General features: G+C 33.7%; 1 protein-coding gene across 1 annotated transcript in view; it reads right to left on the bottom strand.

Moving 5' to 3' along the window:
* The window catches only part of LOC143255479 (uncharacterized), a 221,087-nt gene that overhangs the window by 114,990 nt on the left and 78,859 nt on the right, over positions 1-27,238 (bottom strand). The window contains exons 2-3 of the mRNA XM_076511206.1: positions 27,006-27,048; positions 10,429-10,649 (exon numbers count right to left, since the gene is read on the bottom strand). Coding sequence (XP_076367321.1) covers positions 10,429-10,569 — 141 coding nt within the window. The 5' untranslated portion in view covers positions 10,570-10,649; positions 27,006-27,048. The remainder of the gene's footprint in view (positions 1-10,428; positions 10,650-27,005; positions 27,049-27,238) is intronic.

Genomic DNA, 27,238 nt, shown 5'->3' on the forward strand with positions numbered 1-27,238 from the left:
TCACCGTCACATTATAACGCCCCCACGGCTGAAAAGACAAGCATGTTTGGTGCAACGGGGATTCGAACCCGCGACCTTCATATTACGAGTCGAATGCCTTAACCCTCCTGCCCATGCCGAGCCATAACAGAGGCTTAAAGTTATAAAAAAAATACAGAGAGAAGATAGCGAAGAAAATACAACAACAACATAACTAACTAATCAGTAACGAGTCGATCTTACAAGCTCATGACTATTAGACATTGTAAGTCTGTATAGCACTCTTCAGTTTAAATGATTTTGTTCTAACCTAAATTCATGAAACTGGCACGAATTCAACATCTAGTTGTGTGTAAAAGCTATTCTTAAAATGATCTGTCTACTAATGTAAAAGGTCTTATCTCACCTAAAACTATCTGGCTACTAATGTAGAAGGTCTTGTCTTACCTTGTCCACTTATGTAGAAGGTCTTGTCTTACTTTGTTCACTTATGTAGAAGGTCTTGTCTTACCTTGTCCCCATATGTAGAAGGTCTTGTCTTACCTTGTTCACTTATGTAGAAGGTCTTGTCTTACTTTGTCCACTTATGTAGAAGGTCTTGTCTTACCTTGTTTCTATACATTTTAGCATTATCATCCTTATATCATACTCAATTTTTCAAAATTATTTCATTAATTGTTTCACCTCTTTTGTTAAACTTAAACAATTTAATTGAAGTATGTTGAACAAGAACATTCATTTTAAGTTTTATAATTGAGTGGTAATATGTGTTGTTAATATCACTTCAGTTCCTGCATTTCCCTTGTAAAATGACCTCAGATATTGGTTTTATACCATACAGTTGGCTACAATAGATTGTTACTCATCACTGGCCATAATCTTAATACTTTGGGATTTTATGTCGAGGAGCCTACAGTAAGGAAGAAACACACACTCTCTCTCTCGGTGTTTGGGTATGATATGTTCATACCCTGGAGGGTCAGGTTCTCTTTGACCTCTTCCTTCTCCCCGTACTTATGTGGTCTTGCAGTATTTGATATATTTGTAATTATTTTATTTTTAGATCAGAGTGAACTGAATATTATTCTGATCCTTTTCAGGGCAATCTCCATGTATGGTTGTTATTTTGCTCTATTAGCAGAATGTGAAGTTTACGGTGGCACTTTTTATTTTTTTTTAAATTAATTTTAATTTTTTTACTTTATTATATGTACATATATATATATATATATATTTTTATTATTTTTTAAATTATATTATTTATTCTTTTTTTAATTAATTTTTATTATTTTTATTTATTTATTTTTAATTTTTATTTATTTTTATGTTTAAAATATAAATTTACTGGGGAGAGATGTTTAGGACTATCTTCATCAGGTATGAGGTACCTATCTAGTTCGCACAGTAATTCATTTTTCATCCAATTCTTATCGAAGTACGTTGTTGTACTATGTAGGAGTCTATCTGGTATGGTTGGTATATTCGAATATTTGTGTATGAATTGAGATGATGTAGTTCTTGGAACTCTGTATGCTGTTGTGAGGAGTGTGTTTTGGATTGTTTGTAGCTTGGTTTTAATTATTTTGTCACTTACAGTTATCCATGCTGGAGCTACGTAGTCTATTACTGGTCTAATATATGTTTTGTAAATTTTTAATATGTTATCTGTAAATGCTCCACTGTTTTTGCCATTCAGACTCCGAGCATAGTTAGTTCTTCACCAGACTTTATTTTTAATTTCGTTGACATGGTTAATCCAAATTAATTTTGAGTCACAGGTTAGACCTAAGTTTTGCCGATGTGGCAGTCTGAAGTAGTGTTCCATTCCTATATATTTCCGGCTGTAGTTTTTTGTGTTTTGTCAATTTCGTAAAGACTACGAGTTGTGTTTTTGTTGTGTTTATTTTTATTCTATATTTTTGACAGTATTCGCTTATTCTATTTAGTTGCGGTTGTATGTTGGTGGCTGCTATTGTTGGTGTTGTGGCACTTTTCCAGACTGCCACATCATCTGCAAACTGTGAAGAGAATCCATGAGTTGGATCCTTCAATGGCATATTGTTTACATACATGATGAAGAGTATAGGGCTAACCACCCCTCCCTGAGGGACACCAGCTTCTGGAGTAAAGTACTCAGAAAAGGTACCCTCAACGCTTTCTATTTTCCAAAAAGTTAGAGAGCCAGCGGATAATTCCACGCGGTAGTCCCATTTCATTCATTCGGAACCTTAGACCATCGTGCCATACAGTGTCGAATGCTTTCTCGATATCGAGGAAGCAAGCTACAGTACATTCTTTTTTTATTGAAGCTATTTATTATAGTTTCGGTTAATCTAATTAAATGATCTGTCGTTTGTCTAAATTTCCTGAATCCATTTTGTTCCTTTGGTAATTTTGATGTTACCTCCAAGAATGTGGAGAGTCTATTACTGATTATTCTTTCGAGAATTTTACCTACACAGCTGGTCAGGCTGATTGGTCGATAGCTATTAGGTTTATTTGCTGGCTTTCCTTCCTTATGGAACATTAATATATTAGCGAGCTTCCAAGAAACTGGGATGTATCCTGAGGATAAAGATCGGTTAAAAAGTGTTTTTAGGTGGTCAAACAATTTTGAAGTGCCCTTTTTTAGAAGGATAGCTTGTATTTTATCTTCACCTATAGATTTGTTTTTTGTGCTTTTTTATTGCTTCAAGACGTTCTTGTAGGGATATTTCTTTCGTTAGTATCATGTTTTCATAGTTTGTGATGTGTCTTGTGTTTGTCTCAGATATGATTATTGGGAAAATTGGTTCAAATTGTTTTTTATTTAAATGTATTTTGAAGTTGAACTGTGAAAGCTTCAGCTATTTCTTTATTTGTGAGTGCTATTGTATTATTGTGTTCGAGTGCAGGATATTTCTATGCGACTGTATTATCGTTGATGAGTCTTTTTTAAAGTCCAAGAGTTGGCGGTGGATGGTGATGTCTAGCCGCCTTTCTTCTAGTTTTACACTGCTATTTTACCAACGAATAGTGGGATTGATTGTAACATTATAACGCCCTCACGGCTGAAGAGGTGAGCATGTTTGGTGTGACAGAGATACAAACATGCGACCCTCAGATTACGAGTCGAGTAATTTAACAACCTATCCATGGTGGGCCCGGTAAAATGTATATTTTATCATTCTTATCTTCATGGTTTCACCCTTTTAAACATCGCCACCTGGACATCATTTTACATTAACAAAATGTTATTTTATTAGTTGATTTTTGATGTGCTTTAACACTGAATGACAGTTGTTGGATACTATGAATGTGTGTAATAAATTTCATATTATGTGTATTGTTTTTCACTCCTTCACTTCGTACATAGTATACACTGATTGTATAGTGTGCAAAGCATTGAGTATTCTACATGTTACAGTCTAACGTCCATCTATTATTGGCTGGTAATTTCTGTTTTATTCCGTACTTAAGATTTTTAAAGGAACACCAGATTCTTGTGAAAAACAAGAAGTTCAGAAGATAATGATAATATTGTTTACTCTAGAATTATAAATATTTTAGTTTATACTAGACACTTCCAATGTCTTCTGTGTTAAGTGAAAGCCTGTTACAAAGTACGTTTAAAATGCTTTTCTATCGTATTAAATAAAGCCAATACAAAAACCTTACACATTTTATAGCTAGCTAGAAAGATAGACACTTTAGCAACATTTTTCAATGACATTGGGAGTGTCACAAGCTGCGAGACACTCGCTAATGAAAATTAAGTGCTCAAATAAAGCTGTAACGCAACGTTAGCAGTTACTTGTAAGCGTCATAGAGTAACGGGCTGAATACAGCAGCCATTTGTTCTCGGCCCATTCCTACATACTAAGAACTGCTGTGTTTATTGACAATTCACTGAAAATAGATACAGCAGTTCTTGAAACGCGTGAGATCCATCAACAATGGAATTCTTCTTAATTAATTTTCTTAACCGTTAGGGGTGTACTGGGTCGTCCTTCAAATAATTACAAGTCTTTTTTGTTTTGTATTTCAATATCATTGTACGACCCTGTAAACTTATATTACTTCAGAAGGTAATAATCAAATACAAACTAATAGGCTGTAATCCAGTGAAAGTTTAATTATTAATGCTATCAGTTTTGTGCTACCTTGACAATCATATTGTACTGTATATCAGAACGTTCACATCTAATCACAATATGGTAATAAACGGTCAGTTGCAAGTATGACTTTTCCTTTACGATATTAAGTTTGTTGCATTTGTTTGGCTTCATTAATATAATTCTCAGGTCACGTTACCTAAAGGTCATAGAAGTACTCAAATCTCCAAGAGCTAGCTAACCAACTTGAAAGCGTAATAAAACCGTACTTATTTTCAGTACAGCGCTATCCTATAGTTAACATTGCCTCAAGGACTTCGTTACCGTTGATCTTACGTGTCTGTCAAGAGCTTTGAACAATCTGAGGTCTGTGTAAGCAAGCTTCTGTTACATGTTCTCAAGTTAGTGCTTAGACAAGCCTGGATTCGTAACATACAGTATAGAACAGCACAGGAAAGGGTAATAGTTCGGATTATGTTCTCACAACAGAACTTCAGTTCCCCTTCCTGAGAATGTTCTACGTTTAATTAACAACAAATTAAATGTAGAGTATCTTATTATATGTTAAGCCGTAATCACTCTCGTTCTAAACCAATTAATTTAAAAAATAACAATATTTTAGGGCATCTCATTATGCATAACGTTAGATAGGCCTGACAGAAGTGGCAAATTTAATTAATTAATATTAAATAAAATATTTTTGTGGGTTAATTTGGGCGATTGGTTATGAATGTTGTTGTTTTGTTTGTGGTTAAACACAGAGCTACACAATGGGCTATCTGCTCTGCCTACCACGGGAATCGAAACTCGGTTTCTTGCGTTGTAGGTCTGCATATTTACCATTTTGCCACTGGAAAACGGTTATAAATAGCTTTGTTGTTCGAATAATTAATAGATTATGCAAATTACGCCACTTTAACCTTAGATATATGGTTTGGAATGATCACTGACGTATGAATAATTACTAAATTATGCATATAATTAATATACATTAAGTAAGAATCTTGGCACGGCTTCAAGAATGTAGAAATAAAGCTTAATAGTTTATGCAAATTGCCACATCATAAATTAGCTGGCTATGCAGAAATATGACATATTTTTTTATTAATTCGTTCATAATGTCCCCCGCTGGTACAGCGGTAAGTCTACGCACTTACAACGCTAAAATAAGGGGTTCGATTTCCCTCGGTGGACACAGAAGATAGCGCGATCTGGCTTTGCTATAAAAATTACACACACATGCATCATATAATTCATGTATTATAAGGTTCATTTGTATCATACAAATCATGATTATTAACATGATACGATTCGTTAACATCATAAAGTTCGTGTCTTTCTTGTTAAATTAAATTATTATGATACGTACAAAATACGTGCAAAAACAGATTACTTAAAGGTTAGTGTTATAATAAGTTCAGAGGTTGACAAAAACCTGTTCTATAGTTTGATCAGATAACAAAAAATATTAATAACTTTTCAAATGAATTAATTTAGGTGTTTTAAAGTGTGTTTGTTTTTCTATCGGATTTTCTCGTAAATATACATAAGATTTGTAGCAGTACCTATTTTTTAAACTTGTAGATTATAGGGAAGACAGATACATGAGAGCACCAAGCGCAACCTCTTGGGCTACTTTTGACAGACCGAACAGTTGAATGTTGAAGCCCCACAATTATAAGCTTTTGCTGATTTTTTATTTGCTGTAACGAGAAAACTCGTTCGGCTGCAGATTTTATTTAAATAATTTATTACCAAATCGTGATTATTTTGAAATTTCCTAAAGTGTGTTAGTTTTTAAAAAGTTTCACCATTGACTTGACTTGAAATATTTTAAGAGAAGACTGAAAAAACTGTTAAGAAAATTTTGAAGCGACAAATGATTAGCAAATATAATCAAAATACTTTGTGGAAAGCTCTAAATCCCCTGCCCCCCACTGGCACAGCGAAATATCTGCAGACTCACACAGCTAGAATCTGGATTTCGATACCCGTGGTGAGTAGAGCACAGATATTCCAATCTGTAGCTTTGTGCTTAATTCCAAAAACAAACAAATTAAACCTCCTACAGGTGGATCTACGTACTTACAACATTAAACTCCAGAATTCTTTTTGCTGCGATTGACAGAACGCAGATAACCTACTGTGCAGATTTACCCTAAAAACAGAGTTACAATTAAGCTTCGAAATATATTTTAAAGATCAATAATTGTTGGATTGATGGAATCCTAATGAAAATGTACATAAAGTGGAAGATTACTGAAGGCCCGGCATGGCCAGTTGATTAAGGCACTCCACTCGTAAATCGAGAGTCGTGGGTTCGAATACCTGTCACACCAAGTATGCTCGCCCTTTCAGACGTGGGGGCGTTATAATGTGACGGTCAGTCTCACTATTCGTTAGTAAAAGAGTAACCCAAGAGTTGGCGATGGGTGGTGATGACTAGCTGCTTTCCCTCTAGTCTTACACTGTTAAATTAGGGACGGCTAGCGCAGATAGTCCTCGTGTAGCTTTGCGCGAAATTCAAAACAAACCAAACCAGATTACTGAACTTATGTTAAAACAAAAAATTCTAGAATATCCAGTATGATCTATGCTTCTATCTCCAGAACCAAAATAAACACTAAACCAAGCAACTAAAAGGTTTTCTATTATTTTTTAATCAAGTTGAAAACACTAATGACAGTACCATCTGGTTGAACCACTATGATGGGGAGGAACTAGTTGAACAGTTCTTCATATTGTATACAACTGTCCATCTTGAGCCTCAACTAACCGCAAGAAGAACAGTATTCGATTAACTGATTGCTTCCCTTAAAACAGTCGGTTATTGATCTGGGATTCTAGGAGGGATGTTCACTCTAAAAACAGAGACATTGACTGCTTATAAAAGAAATGCACAAACACAGTTATAGCAAACAATAAATCTACAAATTCTCTTAGCGTGACAATTCTTTCCACTAGGACCGGGCCAAGTTATTAGTGTGAATCCAAGGATCCATGTTTGGTTCCTGTTGCCTCAAAAATCGAACTTTAAAGAAGTTGGAACTTTATGAAAATAGTGATGAATTCTCAACACTTGATTATAGTAGCCCAAAGCTTACAGGTGGCTGCTAGTGACTGGCAGCTGGCCTTTATCAGTTAAACACAAACGGCAAATGTATAGGAACATTTTTAGGGACATTCAAAACAAATAAGCATCTCTGTTTTGAAGTCCAAATATCTTTATGATTTTTTTTCATATTGGCATTGTTGACTGGGAAATATTATTATTATTTGAGTTTCAGGCTGCACTTAAAAGATCAACAAAATTTCATATTTAAAGTTATAAATGAAAGAAGATCATATTTAAAGACGAGTAACTTTTAAGTATTTCTTCATTGCGTTCAAAAGATGAATACAGTGCTTTTATTTAATCTCGTTTGACGGCACACATTGTTTTATGTATTTCGAAGTTCTACTTCAAATATGAATATTTATGTTGAGAAAATATATTTAGTTTTTACAACATTGCTAAAAACGTTTATATGTTGCTAAGCGCAAAGCTGCGCAATGGGCTATTCATATTATGCCCACTGCAGGAATCGAACCACGATTTTTGGCACCGTAAGTTCCTCAAGGTTACGACTGAACTATAAGAGGCTCATAAAAGAGCAGAATTTGTTTGTTTGTTTTTTCTATTTTTGTTACGCTTGATAAAACAGTAAATGTCACTGCAAAAGCCCTATATGTTACACTAAAATGGTTTCAGAGCCTCACTACGTCGTTAGAGTCCATGCCACCATTTTGGATTACGCTCTATCTGACGAAAGTGCATCTTGACAATGATCCTGTAGCATAGTTGCTTTTGTAAAGGACCGCACCGTAAGGCATTCGTGTCCAAAGTATACACCCCTTCCAGTTTTGTTTTTCTATAATCCATCTAGTGCACGAGGAAGGCAGTTTTTCCAACACCTGTTTCCACAGTCTGATCGTAAAGACATACATAGGTGCTGCATGTAGCGACCTATATCTTCATGTGGAATAGCATGAACGTCCGGTTCATTCAACAACTTCTCACTGTATATTATGGTTGAACGAATTTACAGATCAAGAAATTAGTGTCCACGTAACACATATCGCTTTCCTAGGCTGAAATCTTTCTTGATTACGTTGTTTAGTGGGGTACGTGATTGCCTTTATCATTGGTCTTAGTGTTCGTGGATTTTCCTGTTACAAGGTGTCGCATTTTGCTTACCGCCGCTATCCTAGGATACAGCTTGTTACAGGTTTCTTTCTTGGTCGTTCTGGTACCCCAAGTTGACCCTTACTGCTTTGTTTTCTAATGTTATAAAGTAAAAGAGATATTCCAAGTTGTAAAGGCTAAATCCAGATTTTAATACATCTTTATGATTTAACTGTCTGAATATTTTGCATATGAAAAGGATGTTACAATATTTTTCCCAAAATCGACCAATTTTCTGTGTTATCACACTACCTAAAAAATACAAAAGTGTAAATATGATACATTCCGTTCCACCATTGTTTTATATCTGTTGTGGTAATCATGCAGCGTTCTGATTTACAATTTCAAAATTGTTGTAATGCAACAACGTACTCAACTCTATATCTATGAGTTTTTTATTCAAACTGACAGCAGGGCCAGGAATCTCTTGGTTCGTTATTAAGAACATGGCCGACATTATCTGGACTCCTTCAAGTCAACACAAACAGTTTTAACTCAATGCGAAAATAAACGTCTTACGGATCTATAATGGACATGACTGACAGTATCTGGAGTCCTTGAAGTCAACACAAAGTTTTAATTCAGTGTGAAAACAGATAGAACGAAAGCCTTTCAGATCTTTAGTGGATATGGCCGAGAGTATCTGGACTCCTTAAAGTCAACACAGAGCAGCAAGTGTGTTTACTATTACAGTCAAACAGTAGGTTTGGTTTACACGTTATTGTAACACCCAGTGTAGTTTGCGTTTCCGAACTTCAACCTAGTTTACCTCTTACGCTTAAGTTTTGTAGCAATCTGCAGTCACTCTGACATAAATTCTCTTTTTATAAGTTTCATTATAAGAGTGTATAAGGCGCAGTAGGTGTGCAATAATGTAACACAGTGTGGTAAACGAGGTAGTAATGAATGTAGTGTAGTACAGCAACGTTACATAGTGTAGTAATGTAACATAGTGTAAAAGACGTCTAGTAATGTAACATGGTGTAGTAGATGTGTAATAATGTAACACTGTGTAATAATGTAACACTGTGTAGTAATATAACATGGTGTAGTCGACGTGTAATAATGTAACATAGTGTACTAGACGTGTGGTAATGTAACATTGTGTAGTAGACTTGTGGTAATGTAACATTGTGTAGTAGACTTGTAGTAATGTAACATAATGAAGTAGACGTGTAATAATGTAACATAATGTAGTAGACGTGTAGTAATGTAACATTGTGTAGTAGACGTGTGGTAATGTAACATAGTGTAGTAGACGTGTGGTAATGTAACATTGTGTAGTAGATTTGTAGTAATGTAACATAATGAAGTAGACGTGTAATAATGTAACATAATGCAGTAGACGTGTAGTAATGTAACATAGTGTAGTAGACGTGTAGTAATGTAACATTGTGTAGTAGACGTGTGGTAATGTAACATTGTGTAGTAGACGTTTAGTAATGTAACATGGTGTATTGGATGTGTAATAATGTAACACTGTGTAGTAATGTAACATGATGTAGTCGACGTGTAATAATGTAACATAGTGTAGTAGACATGTGGTAATGTAACATAGTGTAGCAGACGTGTAGTAATGTAACATTGTGTAGTCGACGTGTGGTAATATAACATTGTGTAGTAGACGTGTGGTAATGTAACTTGGTGTAATAGACGTGTAATAATGTAACAGTGTAGTAGACATTTAGTAATGTAACATGGTGTAGTAGATGTGTAATAATGTAACATGGTGTAGTAGACACTAATGTAACATGGTGTAGTAGACTATGATAATGTAACGGTGTAAGAAGACAGTGTGTCAGTAAATATTTTATGACTTCTGTAGTTGTACAGATGTTTAAAATAGTTTAATAATATGCTGTTCATTTCATCAGAGTTAATGTAACTACAGCCCACGGGGAACTATAAAACAGAGCTTGTAATAGTGGAGTACAGAAGTATTCTTAGCTTATTGTCGTCTGTGGCGTTTTCACGTACAAATCTTTGTATTATAAGTGGTAATGCATATAATATAATTATTTTTTTAGCTTGGTAGTTCTTTAGCTTATTAAAATACACAAACATTGGTTATTTCATGTAGATTAGACTTCCTGCTGCTACAAGAGAAATTAAAGTTGGCCACATTCCTACCTTTGAGAGCTGAGACACGTTGTCGACCACTAGAACGCGAGAAGCTCGGCCATGGTTATTAGGAGCTTGGTTCACGTGCATGGGCGCAGACATAACCGTTGTAGGCTCGTTACTGGAGTGGCTACAGTCTTCCGTACTCATGGCGACGCCGCAGTAAGTGACGATCAAATATACCGACGTACATGGTGATCAGTGCGTAGAGTTAGGCGCATGCTGGAACCCTGAAACACAAATCGACCACCAATCAATATATATATACACATATATACCGTCTACAGAGGGCGTTCTAGACAAAACTGAATAGAGGGGTTTATCAGAGGACAGATTCTTTTCCCTAAAGTTTGCTTATTTTTACGCTAAGCAGTTTACAAATTATCGAGAAGATGGCTAGACTTAATTTTACATTTGTTCCTAAACATTTATCTTACAAAGACCGTGTAATAATTAACTGTGCGATAGTAAAGTCGTTCGTTAATTTTAAAAGTCCCAAAAAGCGTTACCAATTCAGTATATGTAAGGGTTAAAACGTAATTTCAGTTCGAAAATAAATGTTGTCGCTTGATAACAGGTTAATAAGGAAGGGTGAGACAGTTTAGGCGATTAAAGAATACCGATATCCCAATTCCAGTATGCAGTCGACTATGGTTTCTAAAATTACCTTCAAACCTCATCGGGAGCTTCCTTAAAAACAGTCTTAATGTAGGGTAGGAAACATCGAGCTAGAATTATACTTCTATTGAACCTATTGTGCAAGATAATGTCCAAATGATCACAATTACATCGAAAAGTATTCGCCATCCAACAGAATATTAGGTTAACAAGTAACACAGTAGTAACAATCTAACAGATTATTAGGTTAACAAAACACACAGTAGTAACAATCTAACAGAATATTAGGTTAACAAGTCAAACAGTTGTCACCATCTAACACAATATTAGGTTAACAAGTGACACATTAGTTACAATTTAACAGAATATTAGGTAACGAGTCACCTAGTAGTAACAATCTAACAGAATACAGTATACGGTTAACAAGTCACATAGTAGTAACAATTTAAAAGAATATTAGGTTAACAAGTCACACAGTAGTAACAATCTAACAGAATATTAGGTTAACAAATCACGCAGTAGTAACAATCTAATAGAATATTAGGTTAACAAGTCACATAGTAGTAACAATTTAAAAGAATATTAGGTTAACAAGTCACACAGTAGTAACAATCTAACAGAATATTAGGTTAACAAATCACGCAGTAGTAACAATCTAATAGAATATTAGGTTAACAAGTCACATAGTAGTAACAATTTAAAAGAATATTAGGTTAACAAGTCACACAGTAGTAACAATCTAACAGAATATTAGGTTAACAAATCACACAGTAGTAACAATCTAACAAAATATTAGATTAAAAAGTCACACAGTAGTCACCATCTAACACAATATTAGGTTAACAAGTCACACAGTAGTCACAATCTAACACAATATTAGGTTTACAAATCACACAGTAGTCACCATCTAACACAATATTAGGTTTACAAATCACACAGTAGTCACAATCTAACTAACATTACATAAACGTTGTTTCGACATTTCTTTTTTATTTGAAATTTAAAGAACTTTCTCTGGGCTTGTTTACAATACTGGGATCAACCAACACCACGTGCTTTGAAATCATAAAAGGAAAAAAAGATGAATACAATATTTTAGAACAAATATCAAGGGTATTCTTACACTTGTAGAGAATGTTAAAATTTAAACTCAAGCCGTTTTTGTTTTTTTTAAGAAACCATTTATTTGGTATGTGAACGTCTTTTTGTTTCCTCCAAAATTTTAAATACTGTTATAAAAATGTATTTGAAAATCTTTTATATTTTGTAAAGAAAGGATTTTTATTTGGTTTTTAAGGGAGAATTTTTACCAACAGACGTATAGTCCTGCAGTGGAGAATTTCTCTCCGTTCATTTCTCTTGTTTAAAATCACATAAAATGAAACAGAAGGGCATTTAAACAATATATCTCGTTTATCTCCCTTCCCTTCTCAAGTGGCTCAGCAGTAAGCCTAAAGCTTCTAGTACTAAAATCCAAGTTTCGATACATGTGGTGGACACAGCACATATAGCCAATTGTGTAGGTTTAGGTTTAACTACAAAGGAAAGTGGGCCCGACATGGCCAAGCGTGTTAAGGCGTGCGACTGGTAATCTGAGGGTCGTGGATTCGCATCCCGGTCGCGCCAAATATGCTCGCCCTTTCAGCCGTGGGGGCGTTATAATGTGACATTCAATCCCACTATTCGTTGGTAAAAGAGTAGCCCAAGAGTTGGCGGTGGGTGGTGATGACTAGCTGCCTTCCCTCTAGTCTTACACTGCTAAATTAGGGACGGCTAGCACAGATAGCCCTCGAGTAGCTTTGTGCGAAATTCCAAAACAAACAAACAAAGGAAAGTTGTCTTTTCCTAAGCCTCTATGTTATTCAAGACAACGTGGACGATTCTTTTATCACTGTAATTCATTCTTTATCCACGTAAATTACAAGCATAAAAATAACATTTCCACTTGGAAAGTGACTACAAATTTCCTTTTATTGATATTCTAATTAGTTGTATCAGTTGTGTTGAAGGTAATATGACAGGTAAAGTTTCTGTGTTTCAAATCTTGAAGCTTTATTCATATCTTTTTAAAGAAACAAATAGTATCTCGTCTTACTTGCCTGTTTGTTGTTTTGCACAAGTCACGTAATGGGCTGTGCCTGCTATGCCCATCACGGGTATCGAAACCTGGTTTTCAGTCACATTCTTGTCACATCCAGTTATTATAAACCAGCTAGCTCTTGTTCATTTTGACGTTAAGCACAAAGCTACACAATGGGCTATCTGTGATCTTTCACCACAGGTATCGAAACCCAGTTTCTAGCGTTATGTGGCACAGCAGTCAAACCACTGTGCCACTGGGGGTTAGCTATCCCTTATAAACTGTTATAATATCAAATATTAAAAGTATACCAAGTAAATATGCTTACGTCGATAATTTCATTGCTAAGAACGTGAACACAACCATTAATCTGTCCTACAAAACAAGCTATTATTATAACCTTAAAACTATCTAATACTACACTACACCTTTTTATGAACACTAGCACGAGGAATAAACTGAAAGGTTAGTTGGCCAAAAGATTCTTCCAACTCTTATCGTTGAAAAGTCAGCTGTTTTAAACACATGCACCAATATTCAGTAGTGTGTTGTCTGTCACTCAGTAAGCAAACATTAAAAATGACATCACATAAGAGACGCTGAGCGTTGCAACTTGTACTGTCGTTACATCTGTAAAATGTGCGCATGCAATGAATCACGAGAATAATTATGCACTCTTCAGGCTACTTCACAGCATGACATATGTATTTTAAAAGTAAGAAATAGGAATATTTGTAACTCTTCATTTTGGTTTTATTTGCTCTTTCAACGTTGCACTTTCGGAAACTCTACGGAAGTACATCTAGTTTATTTATCGTATAGTTGTCCGACTTGTTGAAGTCGGCGTGTTGGAAACAGCACCTGAGAATTAAAACACGCCTATAGCCACGTGCATAGATCGCCTAATCGAATGAAAAGTTTCCAAAATCTTAACAGAGTTGTCATTGAACAAAGAACTAAGTATTTAAAAAACGGAGGTCTCGTCATACTGGAACACATACGGGACCTCAGTTTAAGAGAACATATAAAAATATTTATGTAAGTATATAATTCTAATTGGGCTTTGTCCAAAAAATGTACAAGCAGCATCAATAATGGTTATGGAAACAGTAAAATATGTAAGTCCTTCTTTGAACATTAAGTTCGTTTGAATATATTTTAATACCAATATATTTGTGTTGTTAAAGTTATATTTCGCTACTACTATTATATTTTGCATTCTATATTAATAAAGCTCAGTTATATCAACGTGCTTAACCTTAATCCACAGGCACATACAGAATTAAGTATGTTATATTGAAGCAAGTTTTAATGTGTACATAAACTACTTAGTCAATACACTCAAGTGATGTAAGGTTAAAGTGAAACAGATATATCAGAACTATATTTATACGTTGTTTGACGATTCGTAGCTACTGTGATGCCACCGAAAAATATTTATTAACTCAACTCGTAAAGATGTGCTCAGATCAGGCAATTAGAAATTTCAAGATGAGAATATCCCTTCCACTTAATAGCGTTAGAAAATAAAGAAACATGAATCAACTTGAGGTGCCAGGACAACAATAAAAGAGACTTATAACAAGTCGTATCTCAACATTTGTAACAGTTGAGAATTCGCGACCACAAAGGTTTGTGGCAAAAACCGTTTACTTGTCTAAGCAACAAAATTAAGAAGTATATCTCTGTTTGAAATAAAGCCTAAATTCTGTGGGTTTACCAAGACAAGGCTTCCAATGCTATCTCTTATTTGACCTTCGCATACCTCAAGCAAATGGAGAATAATACTGGTATTTATGCTGTTCCATATGAAGACATGTCGATCCAAATTACCTGTGTATTTCAATGCAATAAACGGGCCTTAGATAAACGCTGTACCTGTTCAATAGACGAGTTATAGCATGCATGAAGGGAGGAGTGGTCTGTTTTGAGAAAAACCATTTGAAGATAAATCCATTTCTAACGCCAACTACGCGGCATGGCTACTGTCAAGATGCATGGTGAACACACAGAAGACGAACGGCCACGGGGTGGTATACTATGACGACGTGGTACGGCTGCTAATCATTTTTTAAATAGTTCTCAATCTCTTTATATATATCTGTTGGCTGTGTTTTATAATTACTTGTTAGAAAACAAGAATAATTAATCGGACACATTAATCGTTTTTATTCCACCTTCCGAAAGAGAAGGTATGTTTTCTCTTCTCAGTATATGAAAGCAGTATAATTCAAAACGCGGGTGTCCTACAAAGACAAGTTAATTACGTTTTCATTAATATACTTCAAAGATAGGAATATAAAAAAGCAACCACTTTTGATATGATGATAGTAAACTAAGATTTTGAAAAATAATTAAATTTGTGTACAAACACACACGGAAAGCAGTTCTTGGACATACATATTTTAGGTTGTTTACTTGCAGGGTGGGTGTTTACACTCGCTGTGTGATTACCAGTTCTCCCAAGCTTTTACAATAGAAACAATTGTTCTTAAAGTTATATTTTAATTCAATTGTTTACCGTTCACACTATTACAATTACTCTATAAATAATATTGAAGTTTTTTGCTTACCCTACTTCTAGACCCTGATTTGATGATTAAATATCACTTTAAGAAGGTGCCCAGTAACTGTAAAAGTAAAAAAAAAAAAACAGTTCACCTTTGATGCTCAAACACGCCCAGCTTGGCACAGAAATACGGAATTCCATTTTTTATTTCTTTTACGTAGCCATACTTCCGTGGGAACGTCGAGAAAAATATTGCATGGACCACAACCGTATGTCATTAGAAAAATAAATGTTCACCATGCAAGCCCGAAACGTAAACTGTTCTTGTATTTTTCTTCATCTAACACAGAGTTGAGTTGCGTGAAACGTCAGAGTCCATTAAGTTGGCCAATATTCTTCTATGTTTTTTCTGCGCACTACAGCTTTCGCACTGTTTAAGACATTTGAGCCTCCGTAGCAAAAAATGGAAGTTTTTGTTCTTTATCGTATTTTAATATAATGATTTCTTTCAGTTTTTCCCCCGAATCATTCATTGAATATCTCCTTTATTAATAGTGCATGTTGGCCTCACTAAACGTACCAATAAAGTGTATATAAAGAAATACTGATTACATAGCAGTAAATAATGTACGATATTCAATATAAAAATTAATAGTTTAATATCGCTCAACAGCCATTTCTTGAAAATGAATAATCGATACCTTTCCTTTCGTGTGTGTCATATATCCGAACACGATTTACGTTTACAGTATTGAATTTTGTATTATCTTTCTTATAACCGATTACAGTCTACTTTTACTAACATGAGTGTTATATAACTTTTATTATAACCAATTACAGTCTACTTTTACTAACATGAGTGTGATATAACTTTTATTATAACCAATTAGTCTAATTTTACTAACATGAGTGGTATATAACTTTTATTATAACCAAATACTGTCTACTTTCAATGCATTTCGTAAATAACCTTTGTCATAACCGAAAACAGTTTATTTTAACTAATGTTTGTTATATAATCTTTCTTATAACCAAATATAGTCTACTTTCACTGACGTGTGTTATACAACCTTTACTACGACAGAATACAGCATATTTTCACTGCATTTGCTTACATCAAATTTTTTATAACCAATTACGCCCTACTTTCACTGACATATGTGTGTTATGTAACTTTTCCTCTAATCGAGTATAGTCTACTTTAACCGGCATTTACGTTATATAACGTTTACCATAACTGAATATTTGTGGTTATATAACCTTACAGTCTACTTTCACTGGCATAAGTATTATATAGCCTTTCTTATAACTGAAAAAAAGTCTAATTTCACTGGCACGAGTGTGACATAGCTTTAATTATGAAGTTGGCAAAATTGAAGACAAAATTGAACTATCAGAATTGTGGTTGTCAAAGTCAGACGGAAACAAACTATTTCAACGGCATGCTCTCCAGGAAAGCGTTTAAAATTACAATAACTGAGGCCTACTTTTATGCAGTCAGAGCTGGAGTATGGTTTAAATCGGGGAAAAGCACAATCATAACTAACATGAAAATTTACATTAAAATTATCAAGTTACGTGAATTTTACTGTAAGTTCCTTATCTTGTATCTTTTTCTTCTTTTGTCTCTAGCTTTTCAGTTCATTTCAGCCTATAACTGTATAAATAGTAATGGATTACTCTGTATACAAACAAACACTCAATTGAAACTGCAAAATCTTAAGTTCATCGAAATTTATGGGGGAAGGGGACAAGTAGTTGCTACTTTCCCTCTTGGAGAAGAGGTACCTGTTCTCCCCCTGAGATGTGGGATTATTTATCATATGTGGGATATGATTATTTTGAAACTGAATACGATGTTTGGTCACTACTATTTCGGATATAAAACTTTTTTTTCGTTTTAGGCGGAATATTATCTACATTTTGTATCATGTGGATTACATATTATTTCTATAACACAATAGAATCCACATTTACTGTCATGTGGGTCATATAATCTTCCTTACAACCCAAAAGTATCCACGTTTACTGTCATGTGGATCATTATAATTTTTCTGACAACCAAGTATGATCCACGTTTACTGTCATGTGGGTTATTATAATATTTCATGTAACTCAGTAAAGACCACACTTACTGTCATGTGGACTTTTATAATCTTCCTTACAACCCAGAAGGATCCACATTTACTGTTATGTGGGTTATATATAATCTTCCTTACAACCCAGAAGGATCCACATTTACTGTTATGTGGGTTATATATAATCTTCCTTACAACCCAGAAGGATCCACATTTACTGTTATGTGGGCTATATATAATCTTCCTTACAACCCAGAAGGATCCACATTTATTGTTATGTGGGTTATATATAATCTTCCTTACAACCCAGAAGGATCCACATTTAGTGTTATGTGGGTTATATATAATCTTCCTTACAACCCAAAAGTATTCACGTTTACTCTCATATAGATTATTATGATCTTCCTTACAACCCAGAAGGATCCATATTTACTGTCGTGTGGGTGATATAATCTTCCTTATAACCCAAAAGTATCCACATCTCATGTGGGAATTATGTAACACTTCTGGTAAAATAGATGTGTTGCTCTTGCCAAAGATAAGTCCAAAAGTGATCTGGAGGTTAGCGTGTCGAGATGAGGGTTAGGTAGTTCATGGTTAAAGTCACAATAAGTTGCGGAACACAAAGTGTACTTTCAGCTGTAACAGTAATTGTTCGTACTGGTGTTCAGTTGAGGGGAGGGCATTGTTGACTCCTTCCATTTCCCTCTGCTGAGCAGTTCTATTTTACAAATGGGTATACCTGAACCTTGTGTCTCTAAATTGGTAGACTAGACTTTCTGGTTAACTGAATAATGTTTTCTTTATATCAGGATTGATCTACACACAGTTCTTGACGTCAGAAGCTACATGCTCGTGCATGCTTCACCTTCACCCTCTAATGTTCGAATTTTCTTTAAATGACGATTTGAAATATTTTACTCATCACGATGAACCTAGCACTGGCGTTACTAGTTATTCTCTACCTTTATTATTAATTAATTGAGATTTATTTATTTAAACCATTTAGTTTGAAATAAAGATACACACTAAACATTGAGAAAAGTCAAAACCTGTGATTAAAGCAAACAGGTAAAACTTGTTAAAATAGTGCACTCCAGTTCGATATTTAACACTAGACGTCCAAGATGAGTGGGGACCCATAAATATATGAACTATAAAACTGAATCAAAAATGTAACAATTTTTTTTCTGTGAACGTGATTGTTCATGAGTAACCTTGAGGTTTTCTATAGAACATTTAGACTAAGGTTTCAGAATAAAATGCATTTTTGATACATAAGAAACGTTTGAAACTTAGTGGAAGTTAAATAAATACTAGAATAATTACTTCTTCAATCCTACCAAAGAGTTGTTTGAAATGTACAGCTTCAACTGAAACCAAAACCCTGATAGTTTCTGATTTATAAATTCTCAAAGTGTCAGCAAAGAAAATGAACTTTAACGACCACCAAATATTAGTAATGGCATTTTCAACCTGATTAGCACATGAGAAAACAATCAGGTGCGCCTGCCGCCTACACGGCTACTGTAAATCAAAATAGAGGAATAACTGTCACTTTTATCCTACGCGTACTGCTCAAAATTCGAAGCGTGTTCAGATATTGCAGTTCGAAACTTTGGCTTCCAATCCACAGTGAAGCACGCTAGCCTCCAGATCTAGTCTCATCTAAACAGGCCCCCCGCTAGTACAGCGGTAAGTCTACGGATGTACAACGCTAAAATTAGGGGTTCGATTCCCCTCGGTGGGCTCAGCAGATAGCCCGTTGTGGCTTTGCTAAAAGAAAAAAACAACACACACACCCCATCTAAACACAAGAAAGGATTATAAGAAAACTAAATATATCTTTGTTACAGAACCAGTACATCTGTAAGAGTGATTTATCACGAATAAGTTATTCTATCCGTAATTATAAAAAGAAAAATTGTAAACATTCTCTTTTCTTGGAGTAAATAAAAAAAGAATAATCTAAAATCATGATCCTAAAGTTTTATCCTTACAAAATCTGAAATTAAAAAAAATACTACAGAGAAGTAAAAGAAAGCATTTTTCTCCGGTAACCATCGTTGGGAATCGATATATATATATATTTATTTATTTCTAGTAACTACAGTTAAGAGACAAACCAGTCTCTTGTGTATATATCCATACTTGGAATGTAGAAACAGGGTATTTCTTTCACATAACTATAGCTAGGAGTCAAACCAATCTCCTGTTTATATAACCATAGTTAGAATGTAGAAACAGGTTATTTCTTTTATATAACTGCAGCTAGGAGTTAAACCAGTCTCTTGAGTATATGACCATAGTTGGAATGTAGATATAGGATATTTCTTTTACATAATTACAACTAGGGGTCAGACCAGTCTCTTGTGTATGTAACCATAGTTAGGATGTAGAAACAAGATATTTCTTTTATGTAAGTACAGCTAGAAGTCAGGTAACATGGGATTTCCTCCTGGTAGTTAGTTACACAGTGAGTTAACAAACATAAACAGCAATAAAACGTCAACATCTCCATTCCAGAGAAAATACTATCCTCAGGATCAGTATTATCTGAATACCAGGAACATATCTGTTCTGCCTACAATGGAATAGCTAGAGTTCCTGAAGCTCAGAGTGATGGGATATCGTTTGATATATACAAAAAGTCTGGAGTATTTCTTGAAACCTAAAATTCTAGAATAACTTCTAATCTGAGAAAAAATTAAGACAATCTCTTGAAGACTGAAATGGTATAATGTCTATAATCAGTAAAGAAGTTTGGATTGACTTTGAATATCTTCTAATCAGAGAATTTTGGAGTATATCTTGAACTTAAAAATGGCAGAATTTATTCCAAATTAAAAAGAAGTGTACAGTATTTCTTTAAGCTTTATATAATGTCTGAGTAAGATATTATTTTAAAGTTCAATAATACTAACTCGATTTCACACATACAAAAACAACGAATCTTACTGATGGGGTTTCAAAAAAACAGCATTTTGAACCTAGACTGTCTTATAGTTCATATTGTTGTTAATTAGTTTATTTCAGTCAGCGAGGATTACTTGTTGTAATCATACAGTACAACGCTTATAGTTAACAGAAGGATAAAAACCAAATGGTTTTACTCTTATTGGTATATCTTCATATGAGAAATGTTTGATAGCAAGCACTACTGGAAGAAATAAACTGCTAAACTAGAAATATCTGATAGCGAGTAAACCAATGTGGATAAAATACTAAACGAGAATCATCTGATAGCAAGCAGTCTTGAGTTAAATAAACTACTAAACAAAAAATATTTCACAGCTAGTAGTCATAAGTGAAACTACCAAATCACAAATGTCTGATGGATAATAGACCTGGGTCAAAATAACCTACCAAACCAGAAATGCATCATACCCGCATTCCTGAGTGAAATAAAGTACTAAACCAGAAATGTCTGATAGCTAGTATTCCTGGGCGAAAGGAACTACCAAACCAAAAGTGTCTGATAGTTAGAAACTCTGGATGAAATATACTATGTCCAGAAAAGTCTGATACCTCTGTAAATTAAACTAACAAACCAAAAATGTCTGATAGCTAGTAGTAATGAGTAAAATAAACTATTAAACCAGAAATATCCGAGAGGAAGTATCCCTGGGTGAAATAAACTACCAAACTACAGATGTCTGATAGCTAGTAATTCTGGATGAAATATAGTACCAAACGAAAAATGACTGACAGCTAGTAATCCTGTATGAAGTAAAACTGCAAATCAGAAATATATGTAGCTAAGAGTCCAAAGTGAAATAAACTACTGAACCATAAATATATAATAACTAGTAATTCTGGGTGAAGTAAATAATTAAACCAGAAATCTTTGACATCGATACGTCCTAAGATAAATATATTACTAACACAGAAATGTCTGATAGCGAGTAGTCCTGAGTAAAGTAAATTTCTAAATCAAAAATAACTGATAGTGAGTAATGTTGAGTGAAATGAACTACAAAATCAGAAATATCTGATCGTTATTAATTCTCTGTAAACTACCAAACCAGAAATTTCTGTGTGACGTAAACTAATAAACCACAAATATCTGCAGCTATTAGTCCAGGGTGAAATAAACTACTAAAACAAAAATATCTGATAGAGCATAATCCTAAGTGAAATAAACTACTAAAACCAGAAATATCTTTTAGATAGTAGTTGTGGGCGAAATGAGCTACAAAACCAGAAGTGTCTGATACCTAGTAATCCTGTGGGAAGTAAACTACCAAATCAGAGATTTCTGATAGCGAGTAGTTCTGGGTGAAATAAACTATTACACCAGAAAAGTTCAAGAGCTATTTATCCTGGGTAAAGTACACTACCAAACCAGAAACGTATGACAGTAAGTATTCTTCAGTGAAATAAACTACTAATCCAGAAATGTCAGATAACAAGTGGTTCTGGGTGAAGTAAGCTACTAAATCAGAAATGTCGGATAGCATGTAGTCCTGAGTGAAATAAACTACTGACCCAGTAATGTCTAGTGACTAAAAACCCTGGTCGAAATAAACTACTAAAGAAAGTTGGTTTTGGCTTCAATCATCAATCAATATTTATTTCACTTGTTATGTATAGTGTAAAATGAAGCGAACCAAATTACTGGCGGTAAACCAGTAACTCACTCTTCATACATTTTTCAATTTCACAAGGCCCTATTACGTCACAGTACCATAACATTGGTTTAATTTACATATACTATAGTTTCTACTCGGTGACTGATATAACACAACTTCTCTTAGACAAACCAACAAAAAAAATGTAAGTATTTCATAAACACATGTCCTTAGAGTCTAAAACTTAAAAAAATGAATACATGAATATATCACTTGAACCTATAACAAGACGTTTTATAGTCAGAAATGCACAAGATTAATTTTTTTTAATCAAAGACATGTCACATTAAAGACAGGAAAACACATTACAATATCCTTTGAATCTAGGTCAAGAAAGCATTTCTATACAAAGCTAGCCCGAACAATTAACGTGAGTATTTATAAACGAAAAAAAAAAGCTAGAAACAATATTTTCATAGTGATTCTTTACAAAAAGTGATGAAAGTAAATATTCGATCAGAACACTTTTATGTCCTACGTGTGCTAATTTTTGTAATTGTTTCAATAGAGAGCGAAATCATAGATGGCACTGACACCCTACATTAGAAACAAAACACTAAAACATCTCTGGCAGAAATGTATTCTAAATATATCAGCCGTCTTTATAATATATTTTTACTTCAATGGGGTTTCTTATGAATGAGTGACCTAGCTTTTACAGGACAAAAATCAAACAAACCATTCTGTATTCTCTTTAGGTAATGTGTGAAGAAACGAATTTTCATGTTAGATAAGCAGTTAAAGTGAAAATCCTCTACTGGATAAATAGCGTTTAATCCTACGATCGAGCTCGTAATAAAGGACTTTTCGAGAAATACTGAATTAACGAACAGTTCTTAGGATCATATTCTGAATGTCCTGACATTAATAATGTTTCTGTTGTACTTTCTCCCTTCCATTTTCAGTATTCGTCAGACACGTTTTAAGTACATTTATTAAGTTATTATTTTTGAATAATTTGCCTCACTTCATTGAGTCAAATATTAAATGAGCGGCATCTCTTCAGCTCAGTTGCTGACCAAACAATCTTGACTCCTTCAGTTATGCAATAAATGCATAAATCTCTAAATTATCTTAATAATCTAATATATTTACATCTACTTCACTGTGTTTGCTGAGGAAATACTTAAAGAATAATAAGAAACATTGTACTGGGCATAACAGTTTCATCGACAGACATATAACATCAAGACGAAATCGCTGGAAGTAAATCAATACCTTAGATCGAACGAGTTGGGAACAAAACAAAATCATCTGATGGAACAGTGAATTCCGCTCAGCGTGGATCAAACAGAAAATAAATACAAAATAAACTACAAAAAGTGAACAAAACTAAAATACCTAAATCTTATACTTCAGTCAACCCTAAAAATTTTCTAAATCGTACACTTCAAACAAATATAAAAGCTCTAAATCTTGCAATATTTTGTCAGTCCTAAAACTTTGTAAGCCTTACACTTCAGTCAACCACACAACTACCTAATCTTTTAATTCAATCATAGGTAAAAACTATTTAAGTCTTACGCTTCAATCATCACTAAAACAGTCCGAATATTACACATAAATCAGCACCAAATCATCCTAAATTTTAGATTTTAATCAATCCTAAAACCCTTTAAATCTTACACTTAAAAAAACACACTAAAAACTCCAAATATGGTAATTTTAAAAACACTAAATCTCTCCAATTTACACGTTCACGTCATTCAGACCAAGCGATCTTTTTTAAAACAAACAACACTTTTTTCCAGTTTGACTGAACCAGAAGAACAAATTACACTAATAAATATTCTTCATGGAAGCAGAAAAACAGTAACTATAAGCTTCTTCTTATGATGAAACAGAAAAGGAAAGATGAACATTTCCACTGTAAACTGTCTGTATGTAAGAATATGATCACAGATCAATACTTCCTGTAATGTAACAGGAAATACAACAAGATCGCTTATTGTGATGTAAACAAACATTACCATTCTGAAGCATATGTAATGAACCAGAAAAGTAACATCGTCACTGTAAAGTTCTGAACCCAAAGAATAACATTACATCTGTAAACGTCCGGTATTTTTCATTTTAAACAATGTGTACAAGTGTAACACATAGGTTATAAAGTTAGTTACAGTTCGTTTTCCTAAGAAATATTCTCTTGATTAGTTTAACAACACTTACAGTAATATTTTCAACAAGTTTAACATTACTTCTGGTTGGTGTTGGGTTTTTTCTAGCTCTATTATACATTACATCCGATATATATTTGACTGTGTTTAACATCACTTCCGAATCTGGTACTTTGTAATTCTGGTCCACATTATTTCCTATTAGTGATAAGTTCTAACTGTTCAAGCGTGAATACCGGTAAATAGATTCTGGTTCGGTCCAATACCTAGTAAGTGATAGTATGCCATGATTCTGGTCAATATTACTTTCAATAAGTGATGGTATGTCATGATTCTGGTCAATATTTCTTCCGGTATGTGATATGTCATGATTCTGTATGAACTTCCTCTTTGAAAACAGAAAGTTTTGTCTGTGTTTATTTTTTAAGTCGTACTACACGTCAGGCATTTGTGCTCTGTCCAGTGCGTAGGATGGAATCCAAAATCTCAACATTATAAATTTATGAACTTAGCGCTGACCCTTCGGAGAAACATTATAAAAAGACATAAAGCACGTGAATAAATAATCAATAAATACCAAAATAAATATTAGTTTTATTTATATTTTTATCTGGTAGTTACAAATTATCTTCTGGTGTGTTACAGGCGTTTGTTTGTTATTTTCTAGATGACTGATGAGCCCCAAAATAACTTCTGACAAAAACAGGAATACAAAAAATAACGCTTTCCTCTTATGGAACGTTTAAGCAAATGCCAGAATTCCAGAATCCGTGTTCAAAGTGGCAGCAGCAATTTTGCCTCATCATTACATCAAATTAAGTAGTTTTGGGGGAGAACATGGCAGGGTAAGGATCACAAAAACTATTCCATTAACCTATATAATTCTTATGTAACTATTTTAATCTAATCCCTGTTATGGAGAATTTTCTCACTGTTTCGTTCCACGTTCAAGGATAATTATTGAAGTACTTAGAGAATAAGCTGAAAATAGTAAGATTATCTCAGCCAAAGTCCACGACATCAGAGGAAATTCTTTTCATCTTATGATGAGTCAAGTTCTTTGTTAAGTTTGAAAATCACTCACGTGCGCTATTCTTCTTTCCGGGAGTCTGAAACTTTTAAAACTCGCTTAAAGCGCAGAAAATCGTGACTGGTTCGGCACGAAAAAAAAATGAAAGTTAGCTTATCATAAAATGAGATAGTCAAACCATGACAAGGACTGTTATCTCGAAGTGTTGCTTCAAGCACGAGTCACGTGACTTTACCACAATTTCGCTAATTCGTTTCATAACCAATATCTCCCGATAGAACCACTAGTAAGAAGACGTATCTATCTATACCAGTACCTTAGACACAAACTAAATCATCTTACAAAACAAGTACCTCTGTACTGTATTCCTGAACATAGACGTATAGGTGTACTGTATTACTGTGCATACACATATAAATGTACTGTCTCACTGTGTATATACATACAGCTACACTGTACTACTGAACATATACATTTAGAAGTAATGTATTACCGCACATATACGTACCACTGCACAAACACGTATAGATATACTGCATCACTAAACCTGCATGCATAGGTGTTCTGTGTTACTGTACATACACAAAATGACGTAATGTATTACTGTATATATGTACTGTACTAATTAACATGATTATAAGTTTTATTACTTCCAAGTTACAGATCCCCAAATTACAATTCTAATCTTCATATTTTGGGTTTAGAAAAGCTGCTAAATGACTTTTAAAAACTGTGAACATACAGTATATATTGATGATATGAATATCAGTATTTAAGGAAAAATAAAGAAAATAGTGATGTGATGAGTAACTATCAAAACGTGTTACATTTCAGTGGATTTCATCAAAATATAAATGTTAACACAAGATTAGAATGGAAAAGTGGAGAGTTGGTTAAATCGTGTTTAGATTCTGTGTATATAAAACTTACAGATCATAGGATGATTGTGGATAATTTAAAAAGCAGTTTAAAGAAAGTAAGATAAACTATGAAAATATATCAAATTAAAATAATAGTGATATAAATTGTATAAGTAGCCATAATTGGAAAGAGTTCTTATAATAAAAAAATTCCTGAATAATATACAAAAATTGGTTTGTGTGTTAAATCAAATTAAAAAAAAACACACTAAATTGAGGTTAAAGTATTAAAGCACAACATAAATCTTCGATAGATTTTAATATTTTAAGAGTTAATAAAAGGAAAGAATAAATTATGGCATTTATATGTAACAAATGAAGCAATTTACAAAGCAAAAAGAAAGTCTGTAACATGTTTCATAACAAAGGCAAAAGAGAATTAGTATGAAACAAAATGTTCTGGGTTCTCGGTAAAATAAGAGAAACTTGGAAATGTATTAATGAATTAATAAATAAACATGTTAATGACCAGACAGGTGAACAAAAGAAAAGTAAACTTTTATCAGTACAAATATATGTACCACAGATTTAACACATAATTTTAATAGAGAATTTATAAATAAGATAAATACTCTAAAAAGAAGCCATAATAATAATAATTACCTTGAGAGTGTAATCTCACAGACCAATACACTTTAGTTCCCTCCTACAACAGAAGAAACAGTTATTAATATCGTAAATTTAATGGATATTAACAACAACAAAAAATGGAATTGACAATATGCAATTAGAATACATTGTACAGGGTGTTCGGAAAGTCACTATGCACATGTATATGTATATGATTACAAAACTACACAGTGACATTCCAAACACCCTGTATTAGTAACAGCTTG

The sequence above is a fragment of the Tachypleus tridentatus genome, chromosome 7 (assembly GCF_004210375.1).
Source record: "Tachypleus tridentatus isolate NWPU-2018 chromosome 7, ASM421037v1, whole genome shotgun sequence".
In the NCBI taxonomy this organism is placed as follows: domain Eukaryota; kingdom Metazoa; phylum Arthropoda; class Merostomata; order Xiphosura; family Limulidae; genus Tachypleus; species Tachypleus tridentatus.